Source organism: Chionomys nivalis, chromosome 4 (genome assembly GCF_950005125.1).
Source record: "Chionomys nivalis chromosome 4, mChiNiv1.1, whole genome shotgun sequence".
Lineage (NCBI taxonomy): Eukaryota > Metazoa > Chordata > Mammalia > Rodentia > Cricetidae > Chionomys > Chionomys nivalis.
Window position 1 is genome coordinate 14887808 of NC_080089.1, and position 21200 is coordinate 14909007.

At 49.7% G+C, this 21200-nt stretch overlaps 1 protein-coding gene across 3 annotated transcripts in view; it reads right to left on the reverse strand.

Moving 5' to 3' along the window:
* Amotl1 (angiomotin like 1) overlaps nucleotides 1-21200 on the reverse strand; it is a 111384-nt gene that overhangs the window by 45908 nt on the left and 44276 nt on the right. For all 3 annotated transcript variants that reach the window (XM_057766691.1, XM_057766693.1, XM_057766692.1), the window contains 2 exons: nucleotides 11893-12042; nucleotides 8173-9139 (listed from right to left, as the gene is read on the reverse strand). In XM_057766691.1, coding sequence (XP_057622674.1) covers nucleotides 8173-9139; nucleotides 11893-12042 — 1117 coding nt within the window. The remainder of the gene's footprint in view (nucleotides 1-8172; nucleotides 9140-11892; nucleotides 12043-21200) is intronic.

The following is a 21200-nucleotide window of genomic DNA, read 5'->3' on the forward strand; positions in this document are numbered from 1 at the left end:
GTACACCCCTAATCACAGCCACGTAACCAGCTGATTGGGGCAGGATTGCTTGAGCCTAGGAGTTCAAGGCCAGACAACAGGACAAGACGCTCTCCAAATACAAACAAGAAAGAGAGGAAGCTGAGGCTGTGAAAAGTGGAGGAGCCGAAGTCGCCACCTGCAGCCTCTGCTCCTGCGGACAGCCATAGGTCTCATCAGTGATGAAATGAAGGCTTTGAGTCTTTACCAAACTCAGAATCCCTGCTATGTGGGTGGGTATCACAGCCCTCTGTTTAAAGAAGTTACCCCTTTTATGCCTTCCAGCTGAGGCTGTGTCGGGTTTCCTGGGAAAGTGACCTCAACTTGACCCTGGCTTCTTTAAATTCCCACACCGCAGAGCTGCTTCTCAGGACACAAGAGGCTTACACTTGGCGTATCCAGCCAGAATTCAGCCTAAATGCTGCAGACATTACTGAATTCTTTTCTTTTTCTTTAAAAAAAGGGTCTGATGTAACTAACCCTGGCTAACCTCAAACTTGCCATGTAGCCAAGAATGACTTTGGCTAAATTACCGACCTTTCTCCCCCACCTCGTAAGTGCCAGAATTACAGGTGTGCACCCCAGGTGCCTGACACCTCTGACAGGAAGTTTGACCTACACCGTGGAACCTAAATGAAGCTGCAAGGCCTCATTTCACTGAGAGAAACGTAAGCTTTCACTGAGGAACCAAGGGATCCGTCTGATTTACCTTAGATACTAGGCATTGGCTCATTTTCATGACTGTATAAACTACAAATCCCAAATTCACCACTTCAGAAACACACTGCCCAAATCCTACTCCCTTTCCAGCTACTTCTGACTCACGATAAGAGGGGCTGCCCACCTTCCTATGACCCATCTCTTGGCAAACATGGCACTGGCCCATAGGCAGACCTGCTATTTCCAGGTGCCTCTGTACTGGCTCCTGCTAAATTGTCCTCTGGCTACACTGTTACAATTGTTCATTTGTCACCCGTGGTTCTGAGGGTGCTTCCCACTTGCCTCCCTCTCCCCCATGGAATGCCATTTGCCACGTTCCCAGAGGATGTCTTAGTTAGGGCTACCGCTGTTCTGTTGGAACACCATGACCAAAGGCAACTTGGGGAGGAAAGGGTTTATTTCACTCACAGCTCCATGTAACAGCTCATCAAAAGCAGTGAGGGCAGGAACCTGGAGGCAAGAGCTGAGGCAGAGCCCATGGAGGGGTGCTGCTTGCTGGCTTGCTCGCCTTGGCTTGCTCAGTTTGCTTTCTTATGCTTTCTTACAGAACCCAGGACCACCAGCTTAGGGGTGGGCACCACCCACAATGGACTGGGCCCTCCCCCATCAATCACCAATTAAGAGAATGTGCTACAGGCTTGCCTGCAGATGGATTTTTTTTTTTGTTTTTGTTTTTGGTTTTTTTGTTTTGTTTTGTTTTGTTTTGTTTTGTTTTGTTTTGTTTTTCGAGACAGGGTTTCTCTGTGGTTTTGGAGCCTGTCCTGGAACTAGCTCTTGTAGACCAGGCTGGTCTCGAACTCACAGAGATCCGCCTGCCTCTGCCTCCCAAGTGCTGGGATTAAAGGCGTGCGCCACCACCGCCCGGCTGCAGATGGATCTTATGGAGGCTTTTTCCTAATGGAGGTTACCTCCTCTCAGACGGCTTTAGCTTGTGTCAAGTTGACATAAAACTAGCCAGCACAATGACCCTGTACGTTACCTTACCCACCCCCCACCACGCACACACCCCAGGACATGTCTAGGGAAGACACGCTCAGTGCATCTTGATAGAGAATACAGTCGCAGTACAATTTGGTCAAATGACAGCTTTCCCCAGTCAGCACGAACACTCACCGCCCATTCACTGAACTGAACAAGGAGGAAGGAGAGGGTGATGCCGTGTTTCTGACAAGAATCAAGAAGCAGCCCTCCGCAAGGAAGGCCGCAGCTCCTGGCTTCTCAGAGCTGTCAGAAGGCTTGGGCCAAACCCCTCCATCCCCTATTTTACTGGTTATCTACCTACTGAAAAACAAGTCAACGCATTCCCAGAAGACCAGCAAACTGGTCATGGTCTTTCCTTTGTTTCTGGAAAGCTAGAAAGCAAAGCCCCTCTGTTGAATGACATGGCTGAGCCACAGTGAGGGCAAAGACGTGTCCAGGCTCAGCAGGAGGGAAGAAAAGCTTTCAGAGTCCTGTCACCAACAGCTGCTCGCCTCTCCCAAAGGTGGGTCTTGGTAAAACAGACAGTAGTCTAAAGCCAGCGATGACCACATCCCACCACAGACCTCACCTCATTGGGAGCAAGCTGCAGACACTGCTGCCCTGTTTGCCCAACCTGGGTCCGGTGGGCAGACCAACACAAAGTCAAGCTTATTCAGAACAGAGATTTTGCTTTCCATTCTTTGTTCTTTCTTTTCTGTTGGGAGCCGTGAACCCACAGATCCTGGATTTCTGGAAACAACATGTTGTGCTTGCAGCTGCTCTGAGCATGAGACCCTCAGGAGTTCCTGATGGCAGGGGAGTGGTTTCTGGTGGGTTTGGCTGGGGCGTGGCTATCAGTTAAGGATCCCTATATAAGCTACCCCTGGACACACTAAAGGGGCATTCTGGCTGTGTATCTTTGTGTGTTTAAATCTCCAGGCCCTTGCCCGGCTCGCGAATGGTCCTGTAGTGCAGGCGCCGCAATACAGGCGTAGTACTGTAGTAGTATGGACGGTACACTTTTCCCTCTAACTTGGCTGTGTAGTTCCTGAGAGTAATTTTGGAGCTGACATCATTTCACACCAAAAAGTTAGACACTCCTGGAAGTTCCCAGCCTGAAGCTCCCAGCAAAGTTAAGTTGGCTCCTATTGTCTCCCAGGATATCTGGGAGGGGAGAGGAGTCTGGAGAGAGTGAAACTCATTACAAGCTCATCAGGTATGTCATCTCAAGCGAACACATTAGTGTTTCCATTGCGCGTAGAGTCACTGAGCGTTAGTGGGGTGGGGGAGTGGGTGTGCCATGTGCAGTGTGGGGCCCTGGGCTTGATATGGCTCCTGCGCCGCCAATCTGCTGGCCATTGCTGTCACTGGAACCTCTCTCTTCAAGTCAGGTTTTACTTACATAACGATGGGCTTTATAACTGAATCCCCATTCTTTTTTGTAAGATTTACTGATGTGTTTTGTCTGCATGGGTGTCTGTGGACCATGTGCATACAGCACCTGTGACCAAAAGGAGGTGCTAGATTCCCTGGAACTGGAGTTACAGACAGTTGTGAGCCACCATGAGGGTGCTAGGAACCGAACCGGGGTCCCCTGTAAGAGCAGCCAGTGCTCTTGGCCACTGAGCCATCTCCCCACCCCATTTCTTAACATTGTTGTAAAGGCCAAGGACTATAAGCCATGCTAGGTGTCTGCACCAGTAAACCCTGGGGACACTCTGCCTTCTGGCCACCGTGCTCCACAGTCCACCGAGTGCTGCACCAAGGTGACAGAGTGCCACACATTGTAATGGAAAATCGAAACAGAGAAAATATGTTTTAGTTACGTTATACATGATTCTGATTAAAGCATACAAATCATAGGAATAAAAACCATTTGATTACACCTAGCTTGTAAATCCCATGTTTTACAATGTTAGTGGTTTATTGGGAAATATGAGATTAATACGTAACTTTTAGTAGCTCTAGTTTTCTTTTCCTTTTCTTTCTCTCCTTCCTTCCTTCCTTCCTTCCTTCCTTCCTTCCTTCCTTTTCCTTCCTTCCTTCTTTCCTTCCATCTTTTCCTTCCTTTTTAAGCATAGACAGGTTTCTTAGGAAAACAAAGCTACACCTTGACTAATATACTCCGCACTGCTCTGGTAGAAACCCAGCCATGCCTGGAATCCGTTCATGCCTTCACTTCCATTAGTACACACACTACAGAAGCCAAGTCACCACGAGTGAGTCAGAATTAATAACCAAATGTTTGCTTTGGGGGCGGAGGGAGTCACCGTCCTCACAAGAACAGACCTGGTCTCATCTTGCCCTCACTGTGACCCACTTTCATTGCCAGGAGAAGGGAAAGCAAACTGGAGCCCGAGGAGGAACGGAGCCACATCCTGGAAGCAGCCCCTGACCCTGGTACTCTGTCTTAGCGCTTTCTTTCTCAGTCACGTGAGCGCATCCACAGAAAGGACCACAATGCTGCAGGTCGACAATGCTGGGGCCAGTGACTGCTCTTAGCAGTTCACCCAGGACGTAAAGGATATGACACCAAGCCCCAGGAGCCCCCCTTTAGTGCAGCAGGACAGATGAAGAGCCCCATGAGGGACTGGGAGGTAGACACTGCTCCCAAGTTCTAGCACACACTCTTCAGACCTGTCTATAGGCAAGAAAGAGCCCGTCTCAAAACATAATGGGTTGGGCTAGGTGTCCATTATATCCCAAGAAGGGCTTCTTGCAGCATCAGGCAGGAAGATGGTTAAGGGACCTCAGTCAGGACCCATTCTGGTCCAGAACTCTGTACTGGGTATATAGCATGCACCCAATAACCTGCAGCTTCCTAAGTCGTCACCATTAGTGACCAACCCCAGAAAAGGATTGGCCCATGAGATTCCTAGGAGCGTAGCTTGTCTCTTGAGTCACGTGTCATACTACACACCACAGGCCCAGGTTCAAAGCCTGGAGATCAGGCTCTGCGAAACATGTCTGGAGCAGGCTGTGTGAAGACAAGCTTGTTTACCTAGCTGGCCAAAGGCTGGACTGCTGGAGCCAGGCTGGCTCGCTGTGGCTGTGCCCCACGGCCCGTCTCCTTGGCCAGTCTACTATGTTTTCTCAGATACTTTGATGTGGCATGCAAATTTCACTCTAATCCCTCGGGCATTTCTTGTTTCTGACCTCAGAACTTCAAGACAAATGGGGTTCTCCATGAGTCACCAGGGTTGCCTCCAGGAAATGCCTCACTCCCACCAACCCACCTCAAGAAACAAGGAGGGTCCCGGTTATGTGCCGCCAGAAATGGTTCTGTAAGAGCTCTGGCTGTGCTATAGACCAGGGTTCAATTCCCAGCACCCACATGGTGGCTCTGGCTGTGCTATAGACCAGGGTTCAATTCCCAGCACCCACATGGTGGCTCTGGCTGTGCTGTAGACCAGTGTTCAATTCCCAGCACCCACATGGTGGCTCTGGCTGTGCTGTAGACCAGGGTTCAATTCTCAGCACCCACATGGTGGCTCATGACTGTCCGTAATTCCAGTTCCAGAGACCCTGACACCCTCTTCTGGCCTCCAGGGCCATCTGAAACTCAAGCAATGCAGACATACATGCAGACAAAGCACCACACACATAAATAAACAAAACCACAAAAACTGCAGGCCAGCGAGGGAGAAGGGAAGTTCATCTTGAAAGATTTCCATTATTATCAAGACCTTCCAGAGGCTGAGAGAAATGTCTAGAGTGATCTATGAAATGACAAAGTGATAAACACTGCTTTTGAGGGGAAAGTTCTCCTTCAGTATAAAGAGAACTCTGGGGCTCCATCGTCGACAGGCTACGCCATGTTAGGAAGAATGCATGTGCTCTCTGCTCATGAGGGCTCAGGCTGGCCAGGCTGCATCATAGCTAGCGTTCCACCCTGTGATAGCTCGTCTGCATTTAGACTGGACTCGGACTCACCTAGGAGACGCACCTCTGGGTGTGTCTGTGTAAGGGTTTCCAGAGAACTGAGAGTGCAGACACACCGAATGTGAGGGGCACCGCATTCCAGACTAAATGAAAAGGGAATCTAAGTAGAAAATCATCTGAGTGCTGCCACCCCCAGGGTATCTGCACTCTGGTCCACATCCCTGCCCTGCCCCAACTCCATTGCACCTTCCCATCCATGACAGACACCATGCTCTCAAACCACGGGCCAGAGTAAATTCTTCCTCCTATGTGTTGCCTTTCGCCAGATATTTGGTTACAGTAACAGAAAGAAAACAATCAAATCCACCTCAAATCAAATGACCCAGCCCCTCCCAGAAGATGCAGAGCCAGGTGGATCCTATACCCAGGCACCAGGGTCACATCGGGGACGCTAGCTTATTCAGTTTGACACAGACAAACCCTCTACAATGATGACGCGTCCAATAATAGCGGGCAGCACCTGTCTTCTTAAGGGTTCTGCTCTTCCAGCACAAGCCCAGCACCCTCCACTGCTGGCCACTCCCACATTCTCCCCAGAGGCTACATGCCCTGCTCCTCTGAGGCCTAACCCATTAGAGTCTTCCCAGTTCTAGTTCCCTGACTCTCTCAGCAGACACCGCTGCCCTCCTCCTGCCGTCTCCGCCCCTGGGCCCCCTTCCCGTGAAGGCCTCATGGTCCCCGTCCGCCAGTCTCACCAGCCTGCACCATCACTGAAGCTAGTCACTAAACACCAACACGTATCTCTGAGAACACCACACTTCTCACTGCCTCCAGGCCAACACTACACTCCTTAACATAATGTCCAGAGATCCCCGACCAAATACTCTCCGTCACATCTCACTACATCTATCTACTGGGCTCTCCACTATTCCCACGGCTTTCCTGCCTCTGGAGGTAGCCTTCCTACCTTGACCTACAACTTGTATTAATCCTTTGAGACCCCAGTTAGTGTTGCCTCCTCTGGGAAGCGTCCTTCATCCTCTGGCTTTGATGAGATTACATTCTACCCCATGTAATTGGGTAGCGCTTTCTGCATATCTCCACACTGAACACCACACGGAGTGGCAGTCGTGTGTTCTGCCACTGGTTTCTCCAAAGACGAGGCTTCAAGGACCTCCGGGGAAGGGACTATATTTGTATCTGTGGAACAAGGCTGCACAGAGGACTCGCACAGGAAGAACTGCGTGGCAATCTGAAGGCATACTCACACTAAAAGGTAGGAAGATGAAACACAGTGAAAGAGAAAGAAGCTGAATGCAGGCTGCTGTGCCCTGCTCCTTCAGCTGCATGTTCTGGACATCTTCAGACCTCTGTGCCCAGCTTCATGTCTACTGAGTGAGGAGGAGGGGACTAAAGGACCCCACGGTCTGGCTAATGCCTCCACCGGCATCCAGAGTTTGCTTTCTCCTGTGTAGTGTGTGTGAGTATGTGTGGTGTGTGGTGTGTGTGTGAGTGTGTGAATGGTGTGTGTGTGTGTGTAGTGTGTGTGGTATGTGAGTGTGTGGTGTGTGTGTGTGAGTGGTGTGTGTGTGAGTGTGTGAATGGTGTGTGTGTGTAGTGTGTGGTGTGTGTGAGTGGTATGTGTGTGTGGTGTGGTGTGTGAGTGTGTGGTGTATGTGAGTGGGGTGTGTGTGTGGTGTGTGTGATGTGTGTGGTGTGTGTGAATGTGTGTGTGTGTGTGGTGTGTGGAGTATGTGGTGTGTGTGAGTGTATGTGTGTATGTGTGTGTGTGGTGTGTGTGGAGTGTGTGAGTGTGTGTGATGTGTGTGCTGTGTGTGAGTGTGTGTGTGGTGTGTGTGATGTGTGTGGTGTGTGTGATGTGTGTGTGTGTGGTGTGTGGAGTATGTGGTGTGTGTGAGTGTGTGTGAGTGTGTGGTGTGTGTGGTGTGTGTGGTGTGTGTGAGTGTGTGTGAGTATCGATGAAGACCTTGACAGAATAAACAAAGGAAGGGAAAGAGGTAGGAAGGGAATGGGGGGATGGGTCTATTAATATAACAGAAAAACTAAAGAACAATTTCGTGGCTGGAGAGATGGCTCAGTCAGTCAGTCAGTCCAGTGCTTGCTTTACAAGCATAGGGAACAGCAGTTCAGGACCCAGAAACCACGGAAGAGGCAGCAGAGACGGCAGAGATGGTAGATCCTGGACTCCCTGGTCAGTCAGCCTAGCCTAACTGGGGAGTTGTGGGTAGACCCTGTCTAAAATACAGCAAAAAAAAGTAGATGGTACCAGAGCAATAGCACTCAAGACAGACCACTGTTTCCTGTGGTCTCCACATGTACCTATGTATGCATAACCACACACACACACACACAGAGTAATAACACTCCTCAAGAATCAAGACTCTCACTCATCCCCAGCCGCCCACTGCTAAGAACGGAAGACGTTCCTAGTGTCCGCCTTCCGCATATCCAAGTCCTCAAATGGCTCATTAAATACTATGGACAAGCAAAGGTTTTGATAAAAAGCTAAGATGCCTCACAAAGACGACAAACGCATGGCTGAGCTCTGCAAAGCTAGGTTTTGATAATTACCTGGTGACCCCGTACTCTGGTGGTGGCTGATACCTCAGGACGGCCACTTCTGTTCTCGCGGGCTGAGGTGCAGGGTAGGGTTTGACCATCTCGTGGAGCACTCCAGGGTGCTGGTCACTGTAGTAAAGTCCGTGGTCTTGGTTCTTGCTGACTGGGGGCATCATTGGCTTCGTCTTGAAGGGGTATTCGGGTGGAGGACCACGAGGGTCCAGCGCTTTACAGGCGGGCTGGGCTGGGGACGGCCCTCCTCCAGCTTTGAAGGCCTTTCCGTTTCCTGAGCTGGGGAGGTGCTGCTTAGCTCCATTCCTCTCCAGCGACAGCTGCATGATCCTCTCGCTGAGGGATCGGACGTGGCCCTGCTTGAGTTCTTTCAGGGCCTCATCCTTGTGTGCCTGTCCGCTGTTGGCCCGGTTCACTGTGGGCCTCCCCTCTGTGCGGGACTTCTGACTGGTACCTCCGGCCATGTAGTAAGTGTGGCCGAGGGGCCCCTGCGCTTGCTGCTGCTGCTGCTGCTGTTGCTGCTGCTGCTGCTGCTGTTGCTGCTGCTGCTGCTGCTGTCCCCTGAAGAACTGAGATTGGGCCTTGGCTTCCTCGTATGTGGGCAACTCCTCGTCGTTCTGCTGAGGCTGAGTGGAGCGGACCTGCTTCTCCATCACCGTATTGTCCCCCTGGTGCTCTTGACCCTGCGGCTCCTGGCGGGCTGACTGGAAGACCATTTGTGGGTCTTCTTGAGGGAGGGTTTCCGTGGAAGAAAAGTTGTTGGTGGCGTGGGCTGGCCCTACACTCCCCGTGGCCTGGTGCTGAATGGCCAGCAGGTTCATGTTCTCAGTCGGGGTGCCATAGCGCAGCTGCTCCTGGATCAGCCGCTGTAACACTGTTCCAGCGACCACATCCTCAGAACCTCTCATCTCCACCTCGGGGGGCCGCAGGAAGTTCGGGGAGTGGAAGTTGGCGAGAGGGTCCTCCGCTGAAAGACAAACAGGAACGGAGCTAACAGGCCGTCTCTGGGAGACACCAACTGACATTCTAACCAGTGTCATTTAAAGACCAGGTTTCGAAGGTGCCAGCACCTCTAGCCTGCAATGCATCAAGGGAGTATTTCTCAGATTTCCTGAGACTCTGCTCGCCCCCACCGCTGCCCCAATCCCTTTTCTGTCTCCTCTGTGATCGGATCTCCCTTTCTCTTCCTAACAGTCCTACTGTGGCCGAAACTGACCTAAGTCTTCCCATCATAAAACCAAAAGTCTCTTCAGCACAAAGAAAGCACCCACAGCCCTCTGCCAGGTCGCTGTGATGATTCTCTATCACTGTTTTCCTCTCTGGGGCTGTCTCAGGAGGCAACCCGCATTGGCGTCCCATCTTCCAGACACCGTACACACTCTGCTCCGAGTTACACATGTAACCTTTCTAGAACGTTCAGCCTGGTTGTTTCCCCTCTGTTTAAAATGTTCTTCTGGTCTAGCATCCAGGCCACTGCCCCAGTACCATCCTTCCTGGCCCCATCCACACTGCCTGCCTCTTCTAGTCTGTGTTTTCCCCAAGCTCTTTCTGAGTCTCTTTTTGCCTCCACTGAACAAAATGTCCACTCTTGTTTTCAGCTCCTGCGTCACCATCCCACCTCTGCAAGGGTAGCTGATTCCAACACACCTCCCTTCCCTGCCCCAGCTCCTGTATCCTGTGTTTTGTTCATTTCTTGATTATTATTAAGAAATCTCACACTGGATGAACTAAGAAAGAAGAAACAAGCCCTGGTTTCTGTCCCAACCTCCTCCCTGCCCAGCTCTTTCACGCACTCCCCACCCAGGTGCAGGCTCTGCTAACCAGTTGCTGGGAGATTCCAAACAGCCCCCAAAGCCTCCTGCTTCTGACCTCTGCCTCCGAGCCCATTTCCCTCCCTGAATAGAGGCCAGTGTGGTCTATACAGTCAGTTCCAGGCTAGCCAGGGCTTCGCAGAGACACAGGCAAAGAAACCCAACAGTAACAACTGTAACAATGGACATCCCAAAGGAAGACAGCTGTGTGGGTTTCACTGACTGTCTCATTGTCCTGAGACTGTGTCCTTCTCCTGTCCAGGACAAGGTTAAGTGTTAGAGTTAGGGGCATAAGGGAATGAAGCATTTATCCCCAAAGTCACAGATCCTCAAGACTTAAAAGTTTAGATAAAACTAAGATAAACATACAATTCCAGTAGAAAAACTTATTTATGTGGATGAATAATAAATGTAGGGGTCTCAATAGGCAGGAAAACTACTAACTTCTTTCTCCATTGGAAAGGGGGCACATTTGTTGGGACTCTGGGACCCTTCCTGAGATGGCCTCGCCTCTCTCCATCTCCCAGAGATACCGCCTAGAAAGCTGTTTAAAAGGGGGGGTCCCTTATTTACTAAGGTTTTGAACTTATTTTGAAGTTCTGACTTACTTGAAAAAGGAAGAAAATGAAAGCAGAGAAGAGGGGGAAAGAGGCAAAGGATTTGAGACCAGGCAGGGGAAAACATTTACAATTCAAGCAGAGATGCAATTCTGAAGCCTATGTATGAAGACTTGAGGGCACCTGTGTGCATGGAGGCCGCAACGGCACGTGTTGCTCTCAGGGGCCATCCTCCTTATTTTTCTTAACAGAAAAACATCCTTTATTCATTCTCTGAAAATTCCATACACGTAAATGGTGTATCTTGATCCTACCTACTACTCCCCAGGTCCCATCACTTCATGCCTGCTCCCACCGTCCTCTCTTTTCCTTCCTTCCTTCCTTCCTTCCTTCCTTCCTTCCTTCCTTCCTTCCTTCCTTCCTTCCTTTTTACTTTCTAACTTTTTGTAACCCACTGGATTCAGTGCTGCCACTGGGATCCTGGCTGACGCAGCTGGATTGGTCCTGTGCAGTTCCCACAGCTGCTGTGAGTTCAACATGCCACAGCCGTGTCGTGAAAACAGCTTTTCCAGGCACTCCTCCCATTCCCCAGCTCTCACGTCGGTCCTCTCTTCCACCATAGCCTCCAAGCCTTGCGGTGGGGGAGAAGGCCCCCTTGGTCTTTTGGCACAGTCTCTCACTGGGACCTGGAGATCAGTAACTAGGCCAATGAGTCCCAGGGACCTGTCTCTCTCCATCTCACCAGAGCTGGGCTGACAAGCACGCCCCATGCCCAGCTTCTTTACATTCTGGGATCCAACTCAGACCCTAGCGCACGGGTGACAAGCAGTAACCAATTGAGCTATTCTTCAAGCCCCAAATGGCCTTATTAACATCGTGGTACAACATGAATGAAATCTAGCATGAGACAGCTCAGTATGGTGACTTTAGGCTAGGGAATAAAGAAGTGCCTGCAAGACAGTAGCCCCTCCTTCACCTTCAAGGATGTGTTCCAACCCTCAGGGGAATCCTGAAACCAAGGACAGTGCCAAATTCAGGAAATGTCACATGCCGGAGTGTGTGTGTGTAACACAAATTGTGCGTAACAAGAAATTATTAGTGACAGCCAATAGTAAAATCGATCCGTTATGACAACATTCTGCCATAACAGTATTTTAGACTTATGAACTATTTACTTCTAGCATTTTCCATTAATATTTTCAGATTGCCATTGATCTCAAGTCAGTGTAAGTGGAAACTGAAAAGTAGTGGGAATTGAAGCCACAGGCACAGGGGTTACTTATTGCAGAAGAGCCGAAAATGAGAAACTCTGATCCGTCATGCTCCTAACAAACCGATGGCTACAGACTTACCGTTTTTCCCCCTCAGGCCTCCGCTTGCCTCTGCTGTCAGAGTAGATGCCTCATGCCTCCCCGAATAGAGCTGCAAGTCTGGGTAGAAGTAGGCGGGCTCGTCTAGAATCTGCACGGGGCTGCTGGGGCTGTAGCAGATGCGGGGAGGAGCTGAGAGAGAGAGAATGATGTGTGTGTTAGTGGCAACCACGTGCCCCTCCTTCCTGCGTGACTCACGTCCCCCACATGGCAACTGGCAGTGAGTCTGCCTGTTTCATTCATAAAATTCCAAAGGTACTTCCCACCACTGTGACCCCGGCCACTCACCAGGCTGACCCACGGGTCTCATGACCTGCTACTCAGGCACGAAACTGTCACCCAGGAGCAGTGCCCACCGTCCTCTGTGGAACTGCAGAGGCATGAGCTTGGAACTGGCCAAGGTAGAGGACAGAAAGGAGGGAGTGGAGCATTCCAGAAAAGGAAAGGTGAGAAGAGCAGCTGTCTCTCCAAAAATACATGGTAGAAGAGATGGCCACTCTGCCAGGCCATGTGTCAGCAAGAGAATGTCCCAGGCTGAGACACGGTGTGCCCTGGTTCCTAGTGAAGTCACAGTCTCACGTCTCAGTAGACCCAGGGGCTTGGACCTGGGTCTCAGCCAAGCAATGACCATTCAGCTCCTTTACGTGTTATACTCGCGCACACACACACACACACACACACACGCACGCACGCACGCACGCGCGCGCGCACACACACATGTTCAGTTAAACTCAAAGCTGTACTTGGACCCACAGCTACCAAACCCGAGATTCTATTTCAGGGACCCTGACAACACATTTGCCAGTTGTGAGACTCTGGCAGATCAGGCCACTTTCCCTTCCTGCTCTGATACCTCTGTGTGGACCCCAAGATCAAAGCTCTGAGATTTTTCCCCCATCTTCCTCTGGGAGATTCATGTTATCATTTCTTATTAAAATCCCTTCCTGCTTGCCTAAAAGAAAATTCCATTTTGGAAAGAAAATTTCAGCCATGGTTTTAAACCAGGCATCTGAAATTTCTCCTAAGTTTTGCACAAAACCAGAGCTACTAGTGCCTCATGACATCATGGGCCAAACCAGAGGACCTGAGTTTGGTCCCCAGAATCTACATCCTCTGACACACACACACACACACACACACACGGATGCCGTGTCCAGCTGTGACTACATGTCTGCAGTCACTCAAAGACGCCTTTCACATACACTTGGGCTCATGCATTCACTAACATTCTTACAGTTGCCAGGATTCTGGGTGCAGACGCAAGGCAAGAGGGCCCACAGATTAGAGAACAGGCCCTGCAGATGAACAGCAAGAGAAAACGGGGTTGCCCCAGCACTGACACCCCCCTAGAAACCAGAGTCAACATAGCACCAGGGAAAGTCAGGCAGCAAGTGTCTACAAGGTCTTGGGGTTCCGTCACATGTATCCCTGTCCTTCTTGTCCATTTCAGTTCACTATCTTGCACAAGGGACATCTCTAGTAAAAAATCCATTCTGTTTGCTTAAGCAAACTGCCAGACCAAGGATATTTGCAGTGAGAACCTGGAAGCAGATGCACAGCCTGAGCAGAATGCTGTTTTCTTTGCTGGCACTTCCTTACGGGGAGCAGGAGCTGCAAGAAACCACAAAAGCCTTCCAGACGCCACTACCACCCAGAAGGGCCCTGTATGGCCTGGCTCAGACCCCAGGACAGACATCCCTTCCAGAGTAGGGAGAGCAAGGGCCTCTCATGACTGCTGGCTCAGCAGTGTGTGTACAACGTGGCTGTGTGGAAGGGCATCAGAAGGACAGAGTTAGGCGTGTTCTCTGACCTCACAGAGAATAAAGCAGGGTTCTCTGGGACACTCTCAGCACCACACAGATGAAATAAAGTACTACCGATCCCTCTATTAGTAGCCTTAGAGTGTCCCAGATAATTCCTTGCACACTCGGCAAGAAATGCAGGGGTGCTTCCTGTCCCCTCTGCAGCTAATACTGGTGCTCTGGAGGTGGCAGGCCATAGGTCCATTCCTCAAAGACGCCACTGACAGCAAGACAACTCCAGATGTCACCAACACGTCAAACTTCCTGCTACATAACATCAAAGCTTCCCATGCACCTACAACTGCTTCACCGCCAGCTTATCTAGCCTCCTCTAACTTTACAAGAGACTTTTCAACCACCACAACCAACTCTGCAGCTTCTACCTCGCCGTCTGCAGCGCTAAGGAATTTGCAGAGTGCCAAACGCTCACAGCTGAACCCAATGACCTGGCACCTGGTTCAGGCTTTCCTGAGGTGTGGAATACCCCACTCAAGGAGATGCATGCTTGGACACACGGGCTGAAAGGGAACCGGAAAGCCTAAGAACACAGCTGGAAAACAAGGAATGAGCCAACTCATACGATAGGGACCTGAGACGAGGTAAGACTTGTAAAGGCAACTTTCTCATCTTACACACCTGACACAAGACACACCTGCAAACAATACACACCTGAGCATAACACACACATGCACACAACACACATGCTCACAACACGCCTGCTCACAACACACACCTGCAAACAATACACACCTGCGCACAACACACACATGCACACAACACACATGCTTACAACATGCCTGCTCACAACACACACCTGCAAACAATACACACCTGCGCACAACACACACATGCAAACAATACATACCTGCGCACAACACACACATGCACAGAACACACATGCTCACAACACACACCTGCAAACAATACACACCTGTGCACAACACACACGCACACAACACACCTGCTAACTACATAGATCTTTGAACAACACACCTGAAAACAATACACACCTGTGCACAACACACTTACACATAACACAAACCTATGTACAACAGACCTGCGCACAATACATCTGCTCACAACAAGCATGTGCACAACACACACCTGCTCAAAACATGTATCTGTGCACAAACACATACCTGTGAACAACACACCTGTGCATAACATACAACCTGCTCGCTCACAATACATACTTTCCTAAGAGGAAATGTACAAGAAAGAGTTTTCCCACTCTTTGTCCCTAAAAAATCATGATTGAAAACACGGGCTTTAGTGTGGGAAGTAATGAATGCGGCTTCCAACATTCTCAGCCCATACACGATGATCTCCCAGGCCCACATCAAACTTGAACCCCATTCCATGGACCAAGCTGCCTGCTCCAGAAAACACGTGAGACCAATACTCTGCTGCCTGTAATTAGACTCCCTCAAGTAAAATGTGTGACAAATATCTTTACACTTGTCTAAAGTTTAACTTGGCTGTGTTTACTTGGAAATGTCTCTGAGTTCTTATCAGTGTGAGTCGGACTGCTGCACATGTTCAAGAACAGCACCGTGGGACCTGTAAACAAAGGAGTAAGCAAGCCAGCCCATGCCCTGAAGACACCAGGGTCTGCTTCCAGAGAACAACGCGCACAGCTGCCCACATCTGCTGGAGAACCAGTGTCTGACAAGGGAGAGTGAGGCTTTGGAGCTCCAGGAGTCACCACCGTGCACAGGCAGAAGGCTGTCATACACAGCTCTGATGACAAAGGGAACCACAGAGCATGGGACTGAGTCACACCAAAGTGTCTCCAGGGCAGCTTGTCTGAGGTCAGAGAGAAGGGGAAGCCACAGCAGCAGACCCTACTCTGAGCATCTGCAGTGTGTTCTCATAGTACTAGGGCATTATTTTCACAACACACAGAACTGGGAGGCTACTATTGCAGCCTGCAACTGGGAGCAACTTTCCGGGCTGGAGAGATGGCTCAGTGGTTGAGAGCATGTGCTGCTCTTGCATAGGACCTGGGTTTAATTCTCAGCACCCACATGGCGGCTCACAAGTGTATGCAATTCCAGCTCCAGATGACTCAATGCCCTCTTCTGGCTTCTGTGGGTACTGCACACACATGGTACACATGCTGACATACACTTATGCACATACAATAAATGCATATTGGATTTAAAAAAGAATTTTCCCTTTGAAAGCAGCCCATTAAACGCCCCTCATCTCAGGTGCATAGGTACTTTGCTCCTCCTCCAGCAGAAGCAGTTTCTCCTGGATGCAGGACTCTAAATAGTACTCAAATTTGAGATCTGACTACAACAATCATTTGTATTACTTCAACTAGATTGTTATTAACGGGAAAAGGCCTTTAAATTTTATTTTCTATTGTGTGTGCAGAATAAACCAACTACTGGCACAGCTGAGTGCAGCATGCTGACCCCTGCAGCGTCACTACTGCATTACTTCTGCGCCAAGACAAATGTCGACATGCAGAAAAATGCACAAGTGGGCAGGATTACTAGGGCAGGGTGCTTAGACTCTCCCAGCTTCCACAGAGAACTCCTGGAGAACCACCGTTCTGTATCACACACTATGGGATACGTGTGCAAGAGGTGAAACGGAAGAGGAATTTAAGATGAGCATGCTAAAAACAGGTTCTAATTAGAAGTGAGTTACCTCCCAGCCCAGGCAAAGCGGGAGGCCTCGCATCTCCAGGTGAACCCTGGGGAAGGCAGACTGCGGACAGGACAGATGAACTCTGTCAGAGGAGGGGAACCCTGTGATTCAGGACAGCCCTGTGGGAAGGCTCGTGGGCAGAAATGTGAGCCAACCAGGATGACCTCACAGGGTGGAGGAGGGGCTCCATGACACACTCGGATCTTGGGAAGTGGAAAAGACGCTGCTGTGGTGACTCATCCAACAGGAAGCCAGGACAGACAAGGGGGAAGGACAGTAGGACGGAGTGACTGAAGAGGACTGAGAACGACCCTGCCACATACAGAGAAGATGAAGACAGGAGGAAACGGCCAAGAGCACGCATGCTTTGGGCTTTGTTTTGGCGTCACAGTCCCTTCATTGGCTGACTAGAAGGATCAGACACAAGATTTTACCTTATGGCGGTTAATCACAACTGCTACTTAGGCCGGTGTGTCCACCAACCGAGACACGGGCTATGCAGTGTTCCCATGCAGAGTGGGTGCACAGACAAAGTTATCTATTTTATAAAATAGAGAAATTTAACAGCAAAATTCATGTTCACAAGATGATCACAGGGATCTGGGGAGAAGGTTCAGTGAGGTGAATGCCGGCCACACACGTGTGAGGACCTTAGTTAGGATACCAGCCTCCAGGTGAAGAACCGGATATGGTGATCCATATAAACCCCAGCACTGGGGAAGAGGCAGGCAGATCCCTCGAGCTCCTGATGAACAGACAGCCTGACAATTCATGCCCCCAGGTTCAGTGAGAGACCCCCGCCTCAAAAAGTACAATGAAGAGCTGTTGATGAGAGCATTCTATGTCAACCCATGGTCATGGTCTCTACAAACACAACCACGCATGCACGCATGTGCACCTGCATACACACCCCTGTGAACTCTTACAAAGATGGTAAGTTAGTGAAGTCTGTAAGCTCAGCAGATCAAGGCTTTCAGGCTGCACTGAGGTCAGAGTCTTCAGCTACCTAAATCCACACTGAAACTACTTTCGCTTCTCCACGCACTTGGGACTACGAGGGAAGGCTACATAGACCATTTCCCTGAAACCATGCCTCTGTAGTCCTGTTGGCAAAGACCAAAATAAAGGAATATCTGGCATCCTCCAAAGACTCTTCCAAGTCCCCAAATTATGTGGCCACTGTGTCACGCAAGCCCAGAGCCCAGGGGTATGCAGAGGCATACCCGGTATGCCAGGCTCTAATGTTCACAGCCCCTCACAGCTTGGCGATAGCAGAGGTGCCAGGAGGGGTGGCACGGATTGACCTTCTGCGCTGGAAACAAACAACCCTCTCCTGAACCTTTATAGTTTTCTATTCACAAATGGCCTACCGGGAGAAAGGCCAAGGGAAAATCTGTTCTCTGCAACCCCTGAGGAGGGGACTCAGGACCTTTCCCTGACAACATAGAGGAAACTAAGTGTGTAATGCTGAAAACAGTTTCTAGAATCACAACACTGGTGACAATTAACTTTCAGCCTCCAAACAGTAAGTCTTGCAATGGTCTAGGCCAAGATGAGAAACAAAATTTTAAGATACAAAATTTGGGCTGGGGAGACAGCTCAGTCTATTTTCTAGTATCTTCTTACACTAAATTCCTGTCAGAAAATAAGTTCCAGGGGCTGCAGGGATGGCTTACTCAGTAAAATACTGGCCGCTATAGCTCAGTGGAGAACACTTGGCCAGCATGCATGAAGTCCTCAGTTCAATCCCTGGTGGCAGAGAAAATACAAATAAATAATAAGTGGAGAATGACTAATGACATCATCTGACAGTTGGCTTTCGGTCTCTACATGCACACGCATATGTATGTGTGAATGTCAATCTATATACATGCACACACATGCACACACAAGTATATAAACATAAAAAATGTAGGTTCCATGGGAGCAGAGAACATACAGCTGGTATTCATCTGGGATTTGGTACAGACAGACCTTAAACATCGAGAAGATACTATGTCTGTAGTACCTGTTCTTGTTTTGTTTCTATTGCTATGATAAAAATATCCCTACAACAAACATCTTGGAGCAGGAAAGGATTTATTGGATTACAGTTCTCAGTTACAGCCCATAATGAAGAGAAGTCACAGCAGCAGAACCTGAGGCCGATGGTCACACCATACCTAGAGTCAAAAGCATGGGACAACAAACACACCAATGCCGTCTGCTGGCTGCTCACTTAGCTTTCTTCACTCTTAAACAGGGCAGGACCTGGCTTAAGGGATAGGGCCACCCACAGTGGGCTGTGTCAGTCAACAACCAAGACAGTGTCCCACAGGCAACCTTGTCCCGATAATTCTTCATTGTGATTCTAGGTTGTGTCATGTTGGTAGTTCACAGAAATCATCTCAGTGCCCTCCTAGGCAAGCTGTCCACCTGAGTCTCTACCTCAGATTTGCTGTGTTAATAGTCGATGCACTCATTCAATAGACATCTCAAGGATCACTTCTGGGCTATGACACCTCAAGGCCCACTTCTGGGGCTATGACATCTCAAGGCCCACTTCCGGGGCTATGAGACCTCAAGGTTCACTTCCGGGCTATGACACCTCAAGGCCCACTTCCAGTGATTTGCTTCCTTTAGGGAGGCTCCACCTCCTAAGTGTTCCAGGCCCTTTCAAAACATCTACACCAGCTCGGGACCAAGTCTCAAAAACCCCTGAGGGGGCATTTCACATTCCAACTTCTGTAATCTTTTTGCTTAATTTGTCTAAAAACAGGAAATCAGAAATCACCTCAGTGCTGCCCAACAGATGCCTCCTCCATAAAATAAAGCTGAAGATACTCCTAGCAGACTTGCAACAAAAAACCCACTAACCTTGGGCTGCAGAGAGGACTCAGTCAGCAAGGACCAGAGCTCACGTCCCCACCATCCACATAAAATGTGATGGGGGGGGGGGGGCTGCGATCCCTGCTGGGAAGGAGGAGAGCCCATTGGTCAGCCATTCCAGTCCATTCCCATTCAGTGAGAGACTGAAAACGGGGGGGGGGGACGACTCGGCCCTGCCCTCTGACACCCACAGCCACGAGTGGGTGTACGCACACACCAACCACCTCAGCACTACAAAACCTCTTCATTTTATAACCGGCCTTAATAAAACCCCCGCTTTGTGCTCCTGAACTAATAAAATGATGTAAGTCACTGAGTAAATGGCACCAGGATATAAATGTGTGTGTTTATTTCATTTTCCCCTCCAAACTCCTAGAATTTACTTTGGAGAAAAATGTAAGAAGCTTCACAATTTGGGGAAATCTCATTTTTTAACTCAGAACCAAGAAAATATGTATTTTAGAGTAGAGCATTCAGACATATTCTTAGCTTCCTGCTCTATACTTCCAAGGGTCATGTGTAAATCTATTTATGTAATTCTGAAACAGCACAGCCCTGGACTGTCTATCCTTAATTCTCCAGCACCCATAATTCTCCATAGTGCTACAAAAGTCATTCCTAGTATGTCTGTCTTTAAATTTTTCAACTTTCCCCTGCATCTCCAGACTGAGCAATGAAAATAATATCAGAGCTACTTGGGGCTGGGGGTGGGGGTGGGAGGGAGAGAAAGCCTGTAAAGAGTGTCTCGTTTCGGGAGTCATCTGCAAAGACCTGGGGATGAGCGGTTAGCAAGAGGAACTTGACAGCTTACAGAACACTTTCAAAGAACATCACAGTTAGCATGACACTGTGGGAAGGATGTGAGCAAGCCCAAACAATGCAGAGAGGAACTGGACTAACCCCCGACTCTGCATGACCAAAGTTCGTTCAACAGTCAGACTGACCGTGGTGAGGTGGCCAAGCTGGCTTTGTCAACGTTGCTTAGGAGGGCCTCCATGCCAATTCTACCCAGCCCTTCTGTTTGTTCGTCTCTAGCAGCAGCCATGGGAGAATCCATGAGCTGAGCATCCCTAGAAACAGAAGGGACCTTTTGGTAAGAGCCTAGCACATCAGATACCATGCTGATCTGCCTTCCAAATGAAGAAAACAGTGGCCTGGGGAGGCATCTACAGACAGCAGTCACCTTTGGGAAGCTCTTCCACCTGGCCACCGCTGACTTCCAAGAGGGAGTTCAGCCTTCCCTCCCTTCATGAATATGCTCCTATCTGTCACCAGGCAGCCAACCCCACTGTGAACCTGCACTGGGCAGAAATTCCTGTGAACAGTGGAGATAATTGCTGTAGCCTGGATTGTGATCAGCAGAGCAGAAGACCTGGACTTCTTCTCACTGATTTAAGTAGCCATTGGCTTAAGGGGGCTGGAGGTGTCCACGAAGGCTGGAGGTCTACGTCTTTAACAGAGAAAACGATAAACAGATACAGGTACACATCTCATTTTCCTAAACTGATGGGGAAAACCACACGGAATCCTGTTTCTGCCCTGCGAGGAAACGGAACATCTACCCACTCGATGTCATCTCTGGCTGCTCTAGCCATCTGTCACCATGCCTCCACAACATCTTGGTTTAGAAGCCCCAAAACACCCCAGTCAACTGCTCACTCCCTGCCAGAACCTTCTCCATGAGTCTATGCAGCCATAATCGAGTGGTCCATGGCACGCACAGAGGTGATTGGTTGCCTTCTTAGCGTCTGGAGAGACAGTCACTCCAAGTGCAAAGACATATCCAGAGTGCACCAGGCCATTCCTTTTAAAGGAGCGGGAGAGATGGCTGAACAGTTAGAAGCACTCTCTGCTCTTCTAGAGAACCCGAGTTCAGTTCTCAGGACCCACGTCAGCACGTTTACAACCCCTGTAACTCCAGCCCGAGGATGCAAGGCTGGCCTCGAACTCACAGAGATC